At 39.6% G+C, this 19,034-nt stretch overlaps 1 protein-coding gene across 2 annotated transcripts in view; it reads right to left on the bottom strand.

Moving 5' to 3' along the window:
• il7r (interleukin 7 receptor) overlaps nt 1-19,034 on the bottom strand; it is a 69,439-nt gene that overhangs the window by 3,467 nt on the left and 46,938 nt on the right. For both annotated transcript variants that reach the window (XM_057853436.1, XM_057853437.1), the window contains exons 2-7: nt 14,234-14,442; nt 9,764-9,881; nt 2,397-2,551; nt 594-742; nt 193-349; nt 15-120 (exon numbers count right to left, since the gene is read on the bottom strand). In XM_057853436.1, coding sequence (XP_057709419.1) covers nt 15-120; nt 193-349; nt 594-742; nt 2,397-2,551; nt 9,764-9,881; nt 14,234-14,330 — 782 coding nt within the window. In that variant the 5' untranslated portion in view covers nt 14,331-14,442. The remainder of the gene's footprint in view (nt 1-14; nt 121-192; nt 350-593; nt 743-2,396; nt 2,552-9,763; nt 9,882-14,233; nt 14,443-19,034) is intronic.

Raw genomic sequence — 19,034 nt, 5'->3', positions numbered from 1 at the left:
TGAGGGATTCCTACTTTTTTTTCCAGAAGATTCCAAGGATGGAAGTCAGCACCACCAGAGAGAGGAGACACACAACCAGCTTCCTCGTCAGTTTTTCCATCTTGTCACTTTGTGTCTGGACTGAGGATGGACAGAGGCCAGTTATTGTCTTGCTTCTTATCGAGTAGTAACAAGTACAGCGAATTTTCTAACCATCGGGAATGGAAAATGTGAAGGCGCTACTCCATTCGCTCCAGCTCCCCTTATAAAAACGGAGTGGGATTGCTCGCGCTTTGACGTGATAGATCGAGTTTTTATGGAGGTGCTCCAGGTCAATGGCCATCGTATCCGACGACGACACATTTTGAATCTGCATTAAAAGAGCTTTATATGGATTAAGGCTTATTTCATCATACAGCTGGGAATTTTAATGAGTTTAGCACTAGCAGACATCCAATTCATTTGAACTGGGAGGGCTGACAGCGAATGAACGAATGTTCATTCGCTGCCAGCGCCCCCCAGTTCAAATGGATTGGACGCCTATCGCTGTCAGTAGCAGCCAATGAGTTAATGCCTGCTTACAGAACATTTACATGTAAATGGTCACCTATTACCATGTTGTCGATGTTCCAAATGAACAGCTGGAAAAGCTGATTTTCAACATTTAGATAGTCGTTCTCATAGGGAGTCCGAATGTGAAACACGGCCTGGTTGGACTCGGGCTTCACAGTCATGTTCCAAACCTCTGGACTTCGAGGTTTAACTGAAGAAGAATGAAGAAAAGCACATACAGGTCCTTCTCAAAAAATGATCATATTGTGATAAAGTTAATTATTTTCTGTAATGTACTGATAAACATTAGACTTTCATATATTTTAGATTCATTAAACACAACTGAAGTAGTTCAAGCCTTTTATTGTTTTAATATTGATGATTTTGGCAAAAAAGTCAAGAAAAACAAAAAATCCCTATCCAAAAAAATTAGCATATTTCATCCGACCAATACAAAAAAGTGTTTTTTTAATACAAAAAAAGTCAATCTTCAATTAATTATATCAGCTACGCACTCAATACTTGGTCGGGAATTCTTTTGCAGAAATGACTGCTTCAATGCGGCGGGGCATAATCAGTCTGTGGTACTGCTGAGGTGTTATGGAGACCCAGGAGACCCAGCGACCTTAAGCTCATCCACAGTGTTGGGTCTGGTGTCTCTCAACTTCCTCTTCACAAGATCCCACAGATTCTCTATGGGGTTCAGGTCTGAAGAGTTGGCAGGCCAATTGAGCATAGTAATGTCATGGTCAGTAAACCATTTACAAGTGGTTTTGGCACTGTGAGCAGGTGCCAGGTCGTGCTGAAAAATGAAATCTCCATAAAGCTTTTTCCTGCCACAGATGGAAGCATGAAGTACTCCAAAATCTCCTGATAGCTAGCTGCATTGACCCTGCCCTTGATAAAACACAGCAGACCAACACCAGCAACTGACATGGCACCCCAGACCATCACTGACTGTGGGTACTTGGGCATTTTGGCATTTCCTTCTCCCCAGTCTTCCTCCATGCAAAATTTGCTTTCATCTGAAAAAAGTACTTTGGACCACTGAGCAACAGTCCAGTGCTGCTTCTCTGTAGCCCAGGTCAGGCGCTTCTGCCGCTGTTTCAGGTTCAAAAGTGGCTTGACCTGGGGAATGCGGCACCTGTAGCCAATTTCCAGCACACGTCTGTGCACGGTGGCTCTGGCTGTTTTTACTCCAGACTCTGTCCACTGTTTCTGCAGGTCCCCCAAGGTCTGGAATCGGCCCTTCTCCACAATCTTTCTCAGGGTGCGGTCACCTCTTCTGATTGTGCAGCGTTTCCTGCCACACTTTTTCCTTCCCACAGACTTCCCACTGAGGTCCCTTGATACAGCACTCTGGAAACAGCCTATTCGCTCAGAAATTTCTTTATGTGTCTTAGCCTCTTGCTTGAGGGTGTCAATCATGGCCTTCTGGACGGCAGTCTTGCCCGTGATTGCGGTTTTGAGTAATGAACCAGGCTGGGAGTTTTTAAAAGCCTCAGGAATCTTTCGCAGGGATTTTGAGTTAATTCGTTGATTCAGATGATTAGGTTATAGTAGCTTCTTTAGAGTACCTTTTCATGATATGCTAGTTTTTTGAGAAAGGGATTTTTGGTTTTTCTTGACTTTTTTGCCAAAATCATCAATATTAAAGCAATAAAAGGCTTGAACTACTTCAGTTGTGTGTAATGAATCTTATATGAAATATATATAGTACTATATTAATATATATGAAAGTCTAATGTTTATCACTACATTACAGAAAATAATGAACTTTATCACAATATGCTAATTTTTTTAGAAGGACCTGTATTTATGCGACATTTAAATAGAAATTAAGCTACAGCTCCAAATTTGATTACCAATTTCCTTCAGTTGGACTCTTTTCATGACGGTTCTCTCACTCCTAAGGCGGATGTTCAGCTCGAGTTGGAGCAGGGGACGCAGTTTAGGAGACGTGACCGAGTCACCCGGCACCGACAGGCATCTTTTTTTGTTCTCTAGATGGACAAAGAAACTGGGGGGGGGGGGGGCACGTATGCATGTCTGAAACATGGACAGCATTCATCAATTCATTGACACATGGGCGTAGGTTTGGTCTCAACATTGGTAGGGACGATATACTGTAACAGCATAACCTGCATATACACTTTTTGCTGGGGACGGGACATTAACAAAACCAAAAAGATTATTGACTAGGGGTCAGGGCCACATTTCTCACAAATATGAGCCTAATTCATTGATAGGTGAAATGATCAAAGCAAAATAAATCTGTAATTGACTTATACTAGCTTTTATGTGAATTGCTTCACGTGATACAACGTTCGATTACAACCTTTGTTTTCAAAAACTAGCAAAGAAACATTTTGAAGTGCGAGTTCCTTTTTTAAGAAAAATGGGGAGCCAACCAAGAATGGGTCCACTTCTGGGGGACACTGGAGCACGTCTAGACTCAAACTAAAGTATTGTAATATACACTGCTGGCCAAAAGTATTGGCACCCCTGCTATTCTGTCAGATAATGCTCAAATTCTCCCAGAAAATGATTGCAATTACAAATGCTTTGGAAGTAATATCTTCATTCATATTGCTTGCAATGAAAAAACACAAAACAGAATGAAAAACAAATTAAATCATTTTACAAAAAACTCCAAAAATGGACCGGACAAAAGTATAGACCCTACTCACGTGACGTCACAGCCACGCCCCCGCACCATGTTGTCCGGATACTAGTCATGTTAATGCATTAGCGCTTCGTAAATTCCTCCTATTATGGCGTGTTTTTCTGCCCGTTAACATTAATAATCAAAATGGTGAAGTCGTGTGTGGCGGTCGGTTGCAAAAACAGAGAAGATAGACGGAGAGACTTGAATTTTTACCGTATTCCGAGAGACCCGAAGAGGAGACCCAGATTGACTGCTGCAATTCGACGAGAAAACTGGGCTCCAAACGACTACCACAGATTATGTAGTAGTCATTTTATATCTGGTAAGATGCATTTAATATATATTTAGAGGGTTTTGGGCTGACAACCACAATTAAGATCATTGCTAGGCTAATCGCCGACAACATACACTCAGACGTTGTGAATGAACTACCTGAAAATATATAATTATAAGGGGATAATCAGACAGTTGTCATACAAATAATTTACAATTTCACTATTGAGGTCAAAAGCCAAAAAATAAATTCAACTAGGGACAATCTGGAGTAGTGCTATCGCACTTCATATTTATTACGTATTATATATGTATATAGTGAGAGTGCTATCGCTAAACCATATAAACATTAAAAGCCCTAGCTCCATTGACAAATGATATGAAATACATTAGACTTGACAGTGGATGTTAGCAAGAACAAAAGATTTTGAATTGAAAATTTCGTAACTCACCTTCCGAGCACAAGATTCCTGCCGAATTTTCGTGTACGAGGACCTGTTTCACCCAACCAGCAACGTAGCATTTATAAGCCTCCAAGCTCTTAAAGTTTTTCAAATTTTCGTGAGAATAGGCTGTTTTTGTGTGGACAAGATAGTTGTAAATATCAGGATATCAGATGTCAGGCGAAGCCAGCGGGTCGAAAAACATCGATTTAGGCATCAAATACGGATCTGGCGAATGGATAAACTGAAGCTTTTCCACGTAACGCCTTTTATGCAACGGATCCAATGAGTTTACAGCGTCAGATAACACCGGGGCTTCCATGAATTGCTCTATAACTTGCTCGACTAATTGAAAACAATGAGAATAGGTCTGAAAAAGAGGTACAATATGGCGGCCGGAAACAGCAACACGCCCATTTTGTGGCGTAGGTGAGTAGGGTCTATTGGCACCCTCAGCCTAATACTTGGTAGCACAACCTTTAGACAAAATAACTGCGAAAAACCACTTCCGGTATCCATTAATGAGTTTCTTACAATGCTCTGCTGGAATTTTGGAGGTTTGAAGGGTGCCTTCTCCAAACTGCCATTTTCAGATCTCTCTACAGGTGTCCTATGGGATTCAGGTCTGTACTTATTACCGGCCACTTTAGAAGTCTCCAGTGCTTTCTCTCCAACCATTTTCTAGTGCTTTATGAAGTGTGTTTTGGGTCATTGTCCTGCTGGAAGACCCATGACCTCTGAGGGAGACCCAGCTTTCACACACATTATACTGCAAAATTTGTTGGTAGTCTTCAGACTTCATAATGCCATGCACACGGTCAAGCTGTCCAGTGCCAGAGGCAGCAAAGTAACCCCAGAACATGAGGGAACCTCCGCCATGTTTGACTGTGGGGACCGTGTTCTTTTCTTTGAAGGCCTCGTTTTTTTCCTGTAAACTCTATGTTGATGCCGTTTCCTAAAAAGCTCTACTTTTGTCTCATCTGACCAGAGAACATTCTACCAGAACGTTTTTGGCTTTCTCAGGTAAGTTTTAGCAGACTCCAGCCTGGCTTTTTTACATCTCTGGGTCAGAAGTGGGTTCTTCCTGGGTATCGTACCATAGCCCCTTTTCATTCAGACGCCGGCGGATATTACGAGTTGACACTGTTGTACCCTCAGACTGCAGGACAGCTTGAACTTGTTTGGATGTTAGTCGAGGTTCTTTATCCACCATCCACACAATCTTTTGTTGAAATCTCTCGTCAATTTTTCTTTTCCGTCCACATCTAGGGAGGTTAGCCACAGTGCCATGGGCTTTACACTTATTGATGACACTGTGCACAGTAGACAAAGGAACATTCAGGTCTTTGTAGATGGACTTGTAGCCTTGAGATTGCCCATGCTTCCTCACAATTTTGCTTCTCAAGTACTCAGACAGTTCTTTGGTCTTCTTTCTTGTCTCCATGCGCAATGTGGTGCACACAATGACACAGGACAGAGGCTGAGTCAACTTAAATTCATTTTAACAGGCTGCAAGTGTGATTTAGTTAATGCCACCACCTGTTATGTGCCACAGGTAAGTAACAGGTGCTGATAAATACACAAATTAGAGAAGCATCACATGATTTTTGATTAGGGGTGCCAATACTTTTATCCAGCCCATTTTTGAAAATGATTAAAAAATGTTTTCCAGTTCCTTTTGTGTTTTTTGTTTGCAAACAAAATAAATGAAGATATTACTACCAAAGCATTTGTAATTGCAATCATTTTCTGAGGGAAATCGAGCATTATCTGACAAAATTGCAGGGGTGCCAATACTTTTGGCCAGCAGGGTAAAAGTGATTTGGGGAAAACAAATCCTGAAAAAAAATCTGAACTATCCATGGACCGATCTAAATCTGAGGCATCCTAGATTACCCCAAGACTCAAACCAAAGTACTCTCGTGATATTTTGATGTGTGATTTCATTTCACAGATTTTTTTTTTTAAATGTCAGTTCATGTTCATGTCAGTCTCCCTCCGAAGTGGACCTATTCTTGTGACTTGCACTCTGAAGCCACCGCATTGCATCACGGTAATGAACATAATGCAAACAATGATCCAAATGAGGGACGGCTACCTTGACTTTTTTTGTTCCTTGTGGAGGCTAGCTTGACTGCAGTAGTTTTGCAAGTTAGCAAGTTCACATAGATTAATACTATGCCAACTCTGATGCAGGTCGGACTTTTAGTTGCACAAACATCGTTTTTTACAAAAACTTCTAATATCCCTCCTCTTCGAAGGGGGTGGAGGAGGCGGCTTGTTGTATTTCTGTCGGTGGGTTGAGTGTGTGTTTCCTTCTGTGTAGCTGGAGGAGGGGCGGTGTGTTAATCTTACCTTGAAAAAGTAAATAATTACAGTTACAAATTACTTCTCCCAAAAAGTAATTGCGGTAGTAACTCAGTTGCCTGAATATAAAAGAAATTATTTACTTGGCAAAGTAACTAGCGATAATTTTCATGTTTTTTTTTTTCTCAAAAAAAAAAAAAAAGGGGGAGGGGGGACAATGTTCTGAGTCAACCGTTAAAGTTGTTAAAATTGCCCCTGTTATTGCATTAGTTCCCTTCTGTCTACTTTTGACATGTGTAAGTTTTAAAACTGTTTCACAATTTAAAGATAGATTTAAGTCAAGATTTTGCCGATTTAGGAGCATTTTAGATAAAAAGTTACTTAGCTTCGCAAGTTCTGTACAACAGAGCCTTCCTGAGAGGTCTACTGCTTTAAGATGGCGGCTGTTTACTAACGCATCTAGTTCAATATATATACACACATATATATATATATACACATATATATATATATATATATATATATATATATATATATATATATATATATATATATATATATATATATATATATATATATATATGCGCGTCATTCAACCAACATACTAACGCATAGTTAGACCCTACCCACATGACGTCACAACTCCGCTCTCCTGAATGGTACCGCCCAATTGTCCGTCAAAACATAGTGTTAACCTGTTACGGCTACGTACATTCCTCCTATTTACGGCGTGTTTTTCTGCTCCTTAACATTAATAATCAAAATGGTGAAGGCGTGTGTGGATGTTGGTTGCACTAACAGAGAAGATGGAAGGAGAGACTTGAAGTTTTACCGTATTCCGAGGGATCCAAAGAGGAGAGCGAAATGGACGGCTGCAATTCGACGTGAAAACTGGGCACCAAAAAATCACCACAGACTATGTAGTAGTCATTTTATATCCGGTAAGATGCATTTAAGATATACTTAGAGGGTTTTGGGCTGACAAATAACCACAATTAAGATCATTGCTAGGCTAATCGTCGACAACATACACGTATGTATGTAGTGAGAGTGCTATCGCTAAACCATATAAACATTAAAAGCCTTAACTCCATTGACAAACGACATGAAATACATTAGACTTGACAGTGGATGTTAGCAATAACAAAAGATTTTGAATTGAAAATTTCGTAACTCACCTTTCCAAGCACAAGATAGATTCCTGCCGAATTTTCGTGGACGAGGACCTATTTCACCCAACCAGCAACGAAGTATTTATAAGCCTCCAAGCTCTTGAAGTTTTTCAAATTTTCATGAGAATAGGCTGATTTTGTGTGGACAAGATAATTGTAAATATCAGCGTAGCAGATTTCAGGCAGACAGGGCGAAGACAGTGGGTCGAAAAACATCGATTTGGGCATCAAATATGGATCTGGCGACTGTATAGAACGAAGCTTTTCCACATAACGCCTATTATGCAACACATCCAGTGAGTTTACGGCATCAGAAAGCACCGGGTCTTCCATGAAATGCATTTTAAATTCCTCGATCAATTGAAACCAATGCTAATACAGAGACAAAATGATGGACAAGTGGGCGGAACCATACAGCGAGCACGTGGTTTTGTGACGTCGGTGGGTAGGGTCTATATTCCAACTAAAGATGCACCGATACCGATACTAGTATCGGCAGGGGGCGCCGATCCGGCCCGAAATGGTGGTATCGGTATCGGCGAGTACCAACAAAGACGGCGCCGATACCATTTACCGGTCCATTATTATAACATTTGACCGCAGCCTTTTTTTTTTCCTCCTGGCGCTCACTACACTCTGTCTCCGTGTTGTGTGATGACACGTGAACACCAAGCAGCTATCGCTATTGGCCTGCTCCAGACCAATGAGAACGGGCCAATAGCCACTCCTGACCAATGACAAGGCCGCTTGGCGGCGCCGACATAGCGCCGGTCGGGAAATATTTCAAAATAGAAATTCCGTCAATTAAAATCAATGGCTGCATGCAAGATTTGCGGCCTGAAAGTTTGGAGATGTGGAGTTAAATCGACCAGTTTCAATACCTCGAACATGATAAAACATTTGAAGACCAAGCGTGAACGAACACAACGAGTTTGAGCCTGCAAGAGCAGGACTGCTATGGAAGGGCGCTGGACGGGTGCAACAATCTCTGGTCAGTTCACTACATCAACTTTACTTTGTCTTTTACTTAAAGAAATGCTGCAGTAATTTGGTAATTGTTTCCAAAGTAGGGTTGCCACCTTTCAGAAATAGAAATAAGGGACTCCCCCCCTCCCGAAAAAAGGAGGCTAATAGAGAGACGGGATGCTGTGGTCAATTATTATTACTTATAATTGTTAGCGTACGCAAATGCGGAAACAAGGTTGGACCTCGAAGCGGACAACAAGAGGGGGATACGTACAAGGGTTTAATGATTGCAAACAAAAAAATAACACGCGATCGCGGGATAGTAGAAATAACAAAAGGACTCCGTGACAGCAGGTCGACGGAGCTCAATACTACAAACTCGAAGGTTAATTAAGACGATAGGCAGCGAGCCAAAAAGTCAAAATAAAACCACTCAAATACCTGCACAGGGTAGAGGTTACAAACGAGTGCAGCACACTAACAGAAAAAAACCAATGCAGGGGCGTAACAAGCAAATGTAGTGAGACTATAGTGCGAGATGTCAAATGGTGATCAGCAAAGCAAATATCTCGGCAGCCTTCTCTGAGCTCACCCGTGCTTAAATGCTGCGTTGATGAGCCTGCATTGGATTCAGGTGCGACGTCAGGAACGCCCCCACTAACAGCCCAGCAAGAAAACACAATCTAACCAGCAGCAGAATGTGACAATAATTTCATGAAAGTTGCACTGTTTGGCCTTTGAGAGGTTTAAAAAGGTTTACGCAGTTCATTCAGAGTTTATTATTATGAACTTATTTTTACTTTCTTACTGTTGGGCTAGCATTATACTTTGTACAAATCCTTTTCCTATTTTGCAAAGGTAAGCAACAGCTTGACAAAGCCTTGATAGCAATGATTTCGTATCCAATTATGTAGCTCTTTGGGGGAGAAAAAAAAACGGGGTGGTATCGGTATCGGCCGATACTGCACAGCCAGGTGTCGGTATCGGGGCCAAAAAATGGTATCGGTGCAACACTAATTCTAACGCCGTTATTAACACCACTGGTCATCAGCCCATCGAACGTGTGTTTGAGGGGGAAAAAATGGACTGGCACATTCAGCAAATGAAGAGGGTTACATGTAAGTCTGAACGTAATGAAAATAATTCACTTAATAATGGCAGGGTCTATTCTATCCTAACAACATATGGGAAGACAATCTAAATTACCAATATGACTGAACTCATTATATAATGCAAATAAAATGGCTTAAAAGTTTGTGGGGACAATTTGAGCATCCTGAAAAGTTGTTTTTTTTGTCCCTATCGTCCCTATGCAAACCTACGCCCTTGCATTGACAGTTGCCAAAAGCTAGGTCTGAATCTCAGTAACGGTTCCTGTCTGAATTCTTATCGCGAATACTTACCAGGCTTTTAACGACTCTACACGGTCATCTTTGTCGTCCTCGCTCTTGCTGCCAGTCAGTTTACAGGTTAAACTGCAACCTGCGGTGGCGATGTGCGAGGTGCAGCTGATTTGGGACTCTGGGTAAAAAAAGACAGTTGGATCAGATTTTTGCTGATACAGTGAGTAGCTCAGGGATCGGTAGTCACTGCAGTGGAGCCATTTGATAATCTTAATGCCGGATAAATCTGCTATGACCACAACGCGTATGTCGAAACGCCAGAGAAAGATTTTTATTTTCAACCTTAAAAAAATTGGAATTTTATGAATATATCTGATGTTTTTAAAAGGGAAAAAATGTTGAAATTTCACAGGGAAAAAAGATTAATTTTGTCAGTAATAAGCCCAAATTTTGTGAGGATGAAGTTGTATCTACCTCAGCCAGTAGATAAAACCTGAGGAAGGAGATTATGTATTCGGTTCAGCATGTCTGTCTATTTGTGTTCAAGAGAGAATAAAACATTATCGAATTTGCAGGATATATGAAACGGAAAGAAGTGATTAAAGTTAGGAAAGTGAAGTCAAAAGTTACATAGTTCAGAAAAGGAATTCCACTGTAACTTGATTTCAGGTCAGACTATTTAAATCACATTTGCAGGGTAGGTGATGTGATGAGAGCATGACAGTTCAAAAGGAAAAGGTAAAAGTGATTTTTTTTAAATGCTTCGCTGGGGTGACTCAGAGTACTCTAGTTTTCCCATTAACAAAAAAAAAAAAAAAAAAAAAAAACATTAAATATTATTCATTCATGTAAAGAATTGAGTATGGGTATATTCTTAAGGTGCTTTTGCTTTCTTCCACAAAAAATACAATTTTATTATACTTTTTAAATTCTGATTTGACATTTTTATGGATTGGATCTGGAATATATTCCGATATATATATATATATTTTTTTTTTTTTTTACCTTGATCATCCGCTCAAGAAACTGGCCACCTTTGTTAAAATCTTCACTTGAACAGACCATGCATTTTTACATTTACAGTACAATAATAAATACATTTCATATGCATTTGGCTCAGCTTTTGTGTATTTTGACAAATGTGGGGGGATATCATGACCTGGACCATTATTTCAAGGGGAGTAAATTATGCTAGCCAATCAAGCTTTAACCCTTGGTAGGGCACTCATCTTACTCATTTGCTGCCATTGATGGCGCTAGACGTCCAATGTATTTTGACTCCCAAAACGTCCTTCGCCATCGCGAGCAGTGAAACATTAGAATTCACAGCTAGTTAGGAATTGGACGTATATCGTTGTCAGTGGCAGGCAATGAGTTAATTACTACGAAATAAAATCTACTTTAGTGTGCATTTCTGTTTGTATTTATTTTATTTTCATGAGTTTTGTTATTAACTAGGGTTGTTCCGATCATGTTTTTTTTTGCTCCCAATCCGATCCCGATCGTTTTAGTTTGAGTATCTGCCGATCCCAATATTTCCCGATCCGATTGCTTTTTTTTTGCTCCCGATTCAATTCCAATCATTCCCGATAATTTTTCCCGATCATATACACTTTGGCAATGCATTAAGAAAAAAATGAATACAACTCGGACGAATATATACATTCAACATACAGTACATAAGTACTGTATCTGTTTATTATGACAATAAATCCTCAAGATGGCATTGACGTTATTAACATTCTTTCTGTGAGAGGGATCCACGGATAGAAAGACTCGTGACTTTGTATATTGTGACTAAATATTGCCATCTAGTTTATTTGTTGAGCCCTGCCCAATTGCATGATGGGAAGTGGAACCATGACTGTGTGTAGTGCTACCAATAGATATATCTTCTCTGCGTTGGGAAATAACATAAGGTGTTAAAAAAAAGATCAATTGCTACCTTGCTTCCCCACAATGCTTCCCATGAAATTTCTAATCGTGGGAAGAGGGATTGTAAGGCTTTAGCCAATTAAAAGAAGGCTCAAAGGCTGCCATAATTCACTCTACTCATTTTACGCTGCCTTTTATCTCTCTATATAGGTAAAACGGCGTCATTACAGATTGAGCGCGGCAATGCGTGAGTGGATCGTGCAGCGCATGCATTAATTGCGTTAAATATTTTAACGTGATACATTTTTAAAATAATTAATTACCGCCGTTATCGGGATAAATTTGATAACCCTACCTTGAGCCTAAACTAAAGACTCTGGATGAGTGTAACATATTATGTCTGTAATGTTAAATACAATTAAAAAACGATTTAATAAAAAAAAAATATATATATATATATATATATATATATACAGTGCCTTGCAAAAGTATTCGGCCCCCTTGAACCTTGCAACCTTTCGCCACATTTCAGGCTTCAAACATAAAGATATAAAATTTTAATTTTTTGTCAAGAATCAACAACAAGTGGGACACAATCGTGAAGTGGAACAAAATGTATTGGATAATTTAAACTTTTTTAACAAATAAAAAACTGAAAAGTGGGGCGTGCAATATTATTCGGCCCCCTTGCGTTAATACTTTGTAGCGCCACCTTTTGCTCCAATTACAGCTGCAAGTCGCTTGGGGTATGTTTCTATCAGTTTTGCACATCAAGAAACTGACATTCTTGCCCATTCTTCCTTGCAAAACAGCTCGAGCTCAGTGAGGTTGGATGGAGAGTGTTTGTGAACAGCAGTCTTCAGCTCTTTCCACAGATTCTCGATTGGATTCAGGTCTGGACTTTGACTTGGCCATTCTAACACCTGGATACGTTTATTTTTTAACCATTCCATTGTAGATTTGGCTTTATGTTTTGGATCATTGTCCTGTTGGAAGATAAATCTCCGTCCCAATCTCAGGTCTTGTGTAGATACCAACAGGTTTTCTTCCAGAATGTTCCTGTATTTGGCTGCATCCATCTTCCCGTCAATTTTAACCATCTTCCCTGTCCCTGCTGAAGAAAAGCAAGCCCAAACCATGATGCTGCCACCACCATGTTTGACAGTGAGGATGGTGTGTTCAGGGTGATGAGCTGTGTTGCTTTTACGCCAAACATATCGTTTTGCATTGTGGCCAAAAAGCTCAATTTTGGTTTCATCTGACCAGAGCACCTTCTTCCACATGTTTGGTGTGTCTCCCAGGTGGCTTGTGGCAAACTTTAAACGAGGCTTTTTATGGATATCTTTGAGAAATGGCTTTCTTCTTGCCACTTCTTTCATAAAGGCCAGATTTGTGCAGTGTACGACTGATTGTTGTCCTATGGACAGACTCTCCCACCTCAGCTGTAGATCTCTGCAGTTCATCCAGAATGATCATGGGCCTCTTGGCTGCATTTCTGATCAGTTTTCTCCTTGTTTGAGAAGAAAGTTTGGAAGGACGGCCGGGTCTTGGTAGATTTGCAGTGGTCTGATGCTCCTTCCATTTCAATATGATGGCTTGCACAGTGCTCCTTGAGATGTTTAAAGCTTGGGAAATCTTTTTGTATCCAAATCCGGCTTTAAACTTCTCCACAACAGTATCTCGGACCTGCCTGGTGTGTTCCTTGGTTTTCATAATGCTCTCTGCACTTTAAACAGAACCCTGAGACTATCACAGAGCAGGTGCATCTATACGGAGACTTGATTACACACATTTGGATTCTATTTATCATCATCGGTCATTTAGGACAACATTGGATCATTCAGAGATCCTCACTGAACTTCTGGAGTGAGTTTGCTGCACTGAAAGTAAAGGGGCCGAATAATATTGCACGCCCCACTTTTCAGTTTTTTATTTGTTAAAAAAGTTTAAATTATCCAATAAATGTTGTTCCACTTCACGATTGTGTCCCACTTGTTGTTGATTCTTGACAAAAAAATTAAATTTCATATCTTTGTTTGAAGCCTGAAATGTGGCGAAAGGTTGCAAGATTCAAGGGGGCCGAATACTTTTGCAAGGCACTGTATATATATATATACTGTGTGTATATATATATATATATATATATATATATATATATATATATATATATATATTTTTTTTTTTTTTTTTTTAAAGGCAAGGCCGATATTTTTTCGCCGATTCCGATACTTTGAAAATGATGTGATCGGACCCGATCGATCGGCATCTCTATTATTAACATTTCATTTATTCATAAATGAATGTATTCATTGGAAACCATATTAAAAATACAATCAAGAGTATTCATTGAACAATTTATCATATAGGCGAATGAAGGCTTAATCTGAATGATGGTAATTGTGAACTATGAAATCAGGAGAAATCACATTGGGTAACTTATAATGCTATTAAAAAATAATAAAATAAATAGGGATGCGCAAACATCAGCACAAACAATCAACAAAATTATAACACCATCAGTAACACAGACTGATGTTTTCTAATGAATTTCTCTCCATTAGTTTTGTTTTACTAAAACCAAGATGTAAAGTCAGCCAGCATGAGTGATAAATTGCAACTATCTCGCTGTATTGATCAAACCAGGCTGAGTCTCACCTAAGTCAATGTCTGGCTCTCCGCTCTCTGCCAGACAAGCCGCCGGCAGCAGCAGCAGTAGCAACAGTGGCTCGGCTACCCGGCAGCCGAACAGCATCTCGTCTCATGTCTTCTTCTCCTTTTCAGATGACTTCACTGAAGCTGACAGAATCTTCTGGTCATGGAGGAAGAGGAGGAGTTGAGCGGCTCCGGGGGAGGTGAACTTCACTCTGACAACAGGATGTTCATAAAATCAAGTTCGGAAGATTCTCCTTTTAGTTGGAAATCAAGATCGAAACTTAAATAATCATATTTGAAGTTATTTGTCATCAATATTGTCCTAATCTGCAGTAGGTAGATATTTTTTTTTACCTAAAAAGGCCTAAGTTTTGGCTACCTTGAATACCAGGTTTCCTTCATATAATTTTACTCAACCTCAACAGTGTGAGTTCTGGGAAATGATGGTGCAACACATTTTGCTTACTTATGTTTGAATGTACAAATTGCTCAAGATTGTGTTAATTGATAGGCAAGTTGTAAAATATCACATTAGCCGCCTAATGATTGTGACAGGAAATGGAAGAGGGGTTAAACGAACAATACCAACAAAAAAAAAAAAACTTTAAATATGTTTTCAGCAGGTTGATTAATAAACCGTAGGTTTGATTTTAAGACTGAGGTGGCAATGATGTAGATTCTTATGCTTTGTTTACATAAGTGATCAAAAACTTGACAAATAATATCCAATTAACCCTTTAAAATTGCAATGACCAATTTTGGGTGATTAGAAAAAGAATAATAATGTTATAAAGACCTGGCATTAATATATATACAGTATATACACTCACCGGCCACTTTATTAGGTACACCTGTCCAACTGCTCGTTAACACTTAATTTCTAATCAGCCAATCACATAGCGGCAACTCAGTGCATTTAGGCATGTAGACATGTTTAAGACAATCTCCTGCAATTCAAACTGACTTTGAACTTGGCATGGTTGTTGGTGCCAGAAGGGCTGGTCTGAGTAGTTCAGAAACTGCTGATCTACTGGGATTATCACGCACAACCATCTCTAGGGAAACGAGGCTTTTTATGGATATCTTTGAGAAATGGCTTTCTTCTTGCCACTCTTCCATAACAGAGAATGATCTGAAAAAGAAAAAATATCCAGGGAGTGGCAGTTCTGTGGGCGGGAATGCCTTGTTGATGCCAGAGGTCAGAGGAGAATGGCCAGACTGGTTCGAGCTGATAGAAAGGCAACAGTGACTCAAATAACCACCCGTTACAACCAAGTAACAGTACGTTGAACTTTGAGGCAGATGGGCTACAGCAGCAGAAGACCACGCCAGGTGCCACTCCTTTCAGCTAAGAACAGGAAACTGAGTCCACAATTTGTACAAGCTCATCGAAATTGGACAATAGAAGATTGGAAAAATGTTGGTCTGATGAGTCTCGATTTCTTCTGCGACATTCGGATGGTAGGGTCAGAATTTGGCGTCAACAACATGAAACAATGGATCCATCCTGCCTTGTATCAACGGTTAAGGCTGGTGGTGTTGGTGTAATGGTGTGGGGAATATTTTCTTGGCACTCTTTGGGCCCCTTGGTACCAATTGAGCATCGTTGGAACGCCACAGCCTACCTGAGTATTGTTGCTGACCATGTCCATCCCTTTATGACCACAATGTACCCAACTTCTGATGGCTACTTTCAGCAGGATAATGCGCCATGTCATAAAGCTGGAATCATCTCAGACTGGTTTCTTGAGCATGACAATGAGTTCACTGTACTCAAATGGCCTCCACAGTCACCAGATCTCAATCCAATAGAGCATCTTGGGATATGGTGGAACGGGATATTCGCATCATGGATGTGCAGCCGACAAATCTGCAGCAACTGTGTGATGCCATCATGTCAATATGGGCCAAACTCTCAGAGGAATGCTTCCAGCACCTTGTTAAATCTATGCAACGAAGAATTGAGGCAGTTCTGAAGGCAAAAGGGGGTCCAACCCGTTACTAGCATGGTGTACCTAATAAAGTGGCCGTTGAGTATATATATACACATACATATATATATACACACACATACATATATATATACAGGACTGTCTCAGGAAATTAGAATATTGTGATAAAGTTCTTTACTCTCTGTAATGCAATTAAAAAAACAAAAATGTCATACATTCTGGATTCATTACACATCAACTGAACTATTTCAAGCCTTTTATTATTTGAATATTGCTGATTTTGGCTTACAGCTTAAGAAACCTCAAAAATCCTATATCAAAAAATTAGAATACTTCCTCAGACCAATTAAAAAAATAATTTTATAACAGCAAAACTAAATCAAACATTTGAAAATGTCCATTGATGCACTCAGTACTTGGTTGGGAATCCTTTTGCACGGATTACTGCATCAATCTGGCGTGGCATGGAGGCAATCAGCCTGTGGCATTGCTGAGGTGTTATTGATGCCCAGGATGCTTCGATAGCGGCCTTCAGCTCATTTGCATTTGTAGGTCTGGTGTCTTTCATCTTCTTCTTAACTATACCCCACAAATTCTCGATGGGGTTCAGGTCAGGGGAATTAGCAGGCCAATCAAGGACAGTGATGCCATGGTCAGTGCACCAGTTACTGGTGGTTTTGGCACTGTGGGCAGGTGCCAGATCATGCTGGAAAATGAAATCCTCATCTCCATAGAGCTTTTCAGCAGATGGAAGCATGTAGTGCTCTAAAATCTCTTGGTACACAGTTGCATTTACTCTGGACTTGAGGAAACACAGTGGACCAACACCAGCAGCTGACATGGCTCCCCAAACCATTGCTGACTGTGGGAACTTCACACTGGATTTCAAGCAACTTGGATTTTGCTCCTCTCCAGCCTTTCTCCAGACTCTGGCGCCTTGACTTCCAAATGAAATGCAAAACTTGCTTTCGTCTGAAAAGAGGACTTTGGACCACTCTGCAACTGTCCAGTGCTTCTTCTCCATAGCCCAAGTCAGACGCTTCTTCCGTTGTCTTGAGTTCAGAAGTGGCTTGACCATGGGAATACGGCTATTGTAGCCCATTTCCCGGACACGTCTGTGAACTGTGGCTTTTGATACCTGGACTCCAGCTTCAGCCCACTGTCTTTGAAGCTCCCCCAAATTCTGGAAGCGGCTCTTCTTCACAATTTTGTTAAGGCTGCGGTCATCTCTCTTGGTTGTGCAGCGTTTCCGGCCACATTTTTCCCTTCCAACAGACTTTTTGTGGATATGCTTTGAAACTGCACTCTATGAACAGCCTGCTCTTTGAGAAATTTCTTTTTGTGTCTTACCCTCCTGATGGAGGGTATCAATGATGGTCCTCTGGACAGCAGTCAGATCAGCAGTCTTCCCCATACTTGTGATTTAGTTTACTGAACCAAGCTGAGTGTTTTTAAGGCTCAGGAAACCCTCGCAGGTGTTTCGAGTTAATTAGATGATTCAGGTGATTAGTTGAATAGCCTACTTGTATACTTTTTCATGATATTCTAATATTTTGAGATAGGATTTTTGAGTTTTCTTAAGCTGTAAGCCAAATTCAGCAATATTAAAATAATAAAAGGCTTGAAATAGTTCAGTTGATGTGTAATGAATCCAGAATGTATGACATTTTTGTTTTTTTAATTGCATTACAGAAAGTAAAGAACTTTATCACAATATTCTAATTATCTGAGACAGTCCTGTGTATATATATATATATATATATATATATATATATATATATATATATATATATATATATATATATATATATATATATATATTTAACTGCCGTATTTTAAGCCAAAAGAACTGTTGTGTTTGAAAGAACAATATTTCAAAATGCTGCCATAGCAGCTTCATGGCGCATTAAGCCCCCGAACTATTTTTAATTTGTTCGTTTTACCCTGGAGACTCCCATTTACAGACACCGCGCAACCGCTTTTGTTTCAACACAGCCATAAAAAGAAGGTAAGTTATTATATTTAATATTTGTAATGTCTATCATTTTTAGCTTAGAATCATTAATTGAAGTGTAATATTTAGTTTGGGGGAAACAAACGACTTTAAAAAATTATTCACTTGCATATTCAACATATTAATTTTTAAACATATTACGTCACAATGAAAAAAAGTGTCTGTAAATAGGTCACGGATATGTATTACCTTCTAACTATCGCTTTATTGTATTTGTTTTGTTACTGTCACATTTTCCCCGATATTTTAGATGATAAATAATCCAAACAAAGAAAATTGAGAAGAAAAAAACGTTTAAAAGAGTAAATATTTGGGAAAAAAATTTGGAGCACTGCTTGATGTCTGCGATCTCTGCATTTCGACCTTTTTTATATGACCATGTTTCACCCATGAAATCCCCAAAAGGTCCGGCTGTGGCCATTCACAGATGTGCTTTGACATTCAGTGAGACATGCTACACTGACTTTTTGGATCGAAACAAGGTAAGTACGCGATATCTCATTAAAATCATGGTGTCTTTAACTATGCTCTCTCATGCTCTCGCTTTGATTTAGGGGTTTTAAAAAATATATATTTTATATATATACAGTATGTATTATTAATTTTTTCCCCTAGAAAAGTGAGATTTTGTGCTTTCCAATGATGTATCACATATGCATACAGGACAATTTTGAAATTTGACCAAATTGGGGGTCTCAGAGCAGAACTTCAAGTCACAAGAGTGTTTTCTGCCATATGTATGTGCATATAGTCATTATTGCACTTTTTTAATATTTTTTATTTTGACCTCTGAGCTCATTATACCAAATTAATTATGTCTTATCATTTTTATACAGTG

Source organism: Corythoichthys intestinalis, chromosome 12 (genome assembly GCF_030265065.1).
Source record: "Corythoichthys intestinalis isolate RoL2023-P3 chromosome 12, ASM3026506v1, whole genome shotgun sequence".
In the NCBI taxonomy this organism is placed as follows: domain Eukaryota; kingdom Metazoa; phylum Chordata; class Actinopteri; order Syngnathiformes; family Syngnathidae; genus Corythoichthys; species Corythoichthys intestinalis.
Note: the sequence above shows the minus strand (reverse complement) of the source record. Positions and strands in the feature narration are given on the sequence as shown.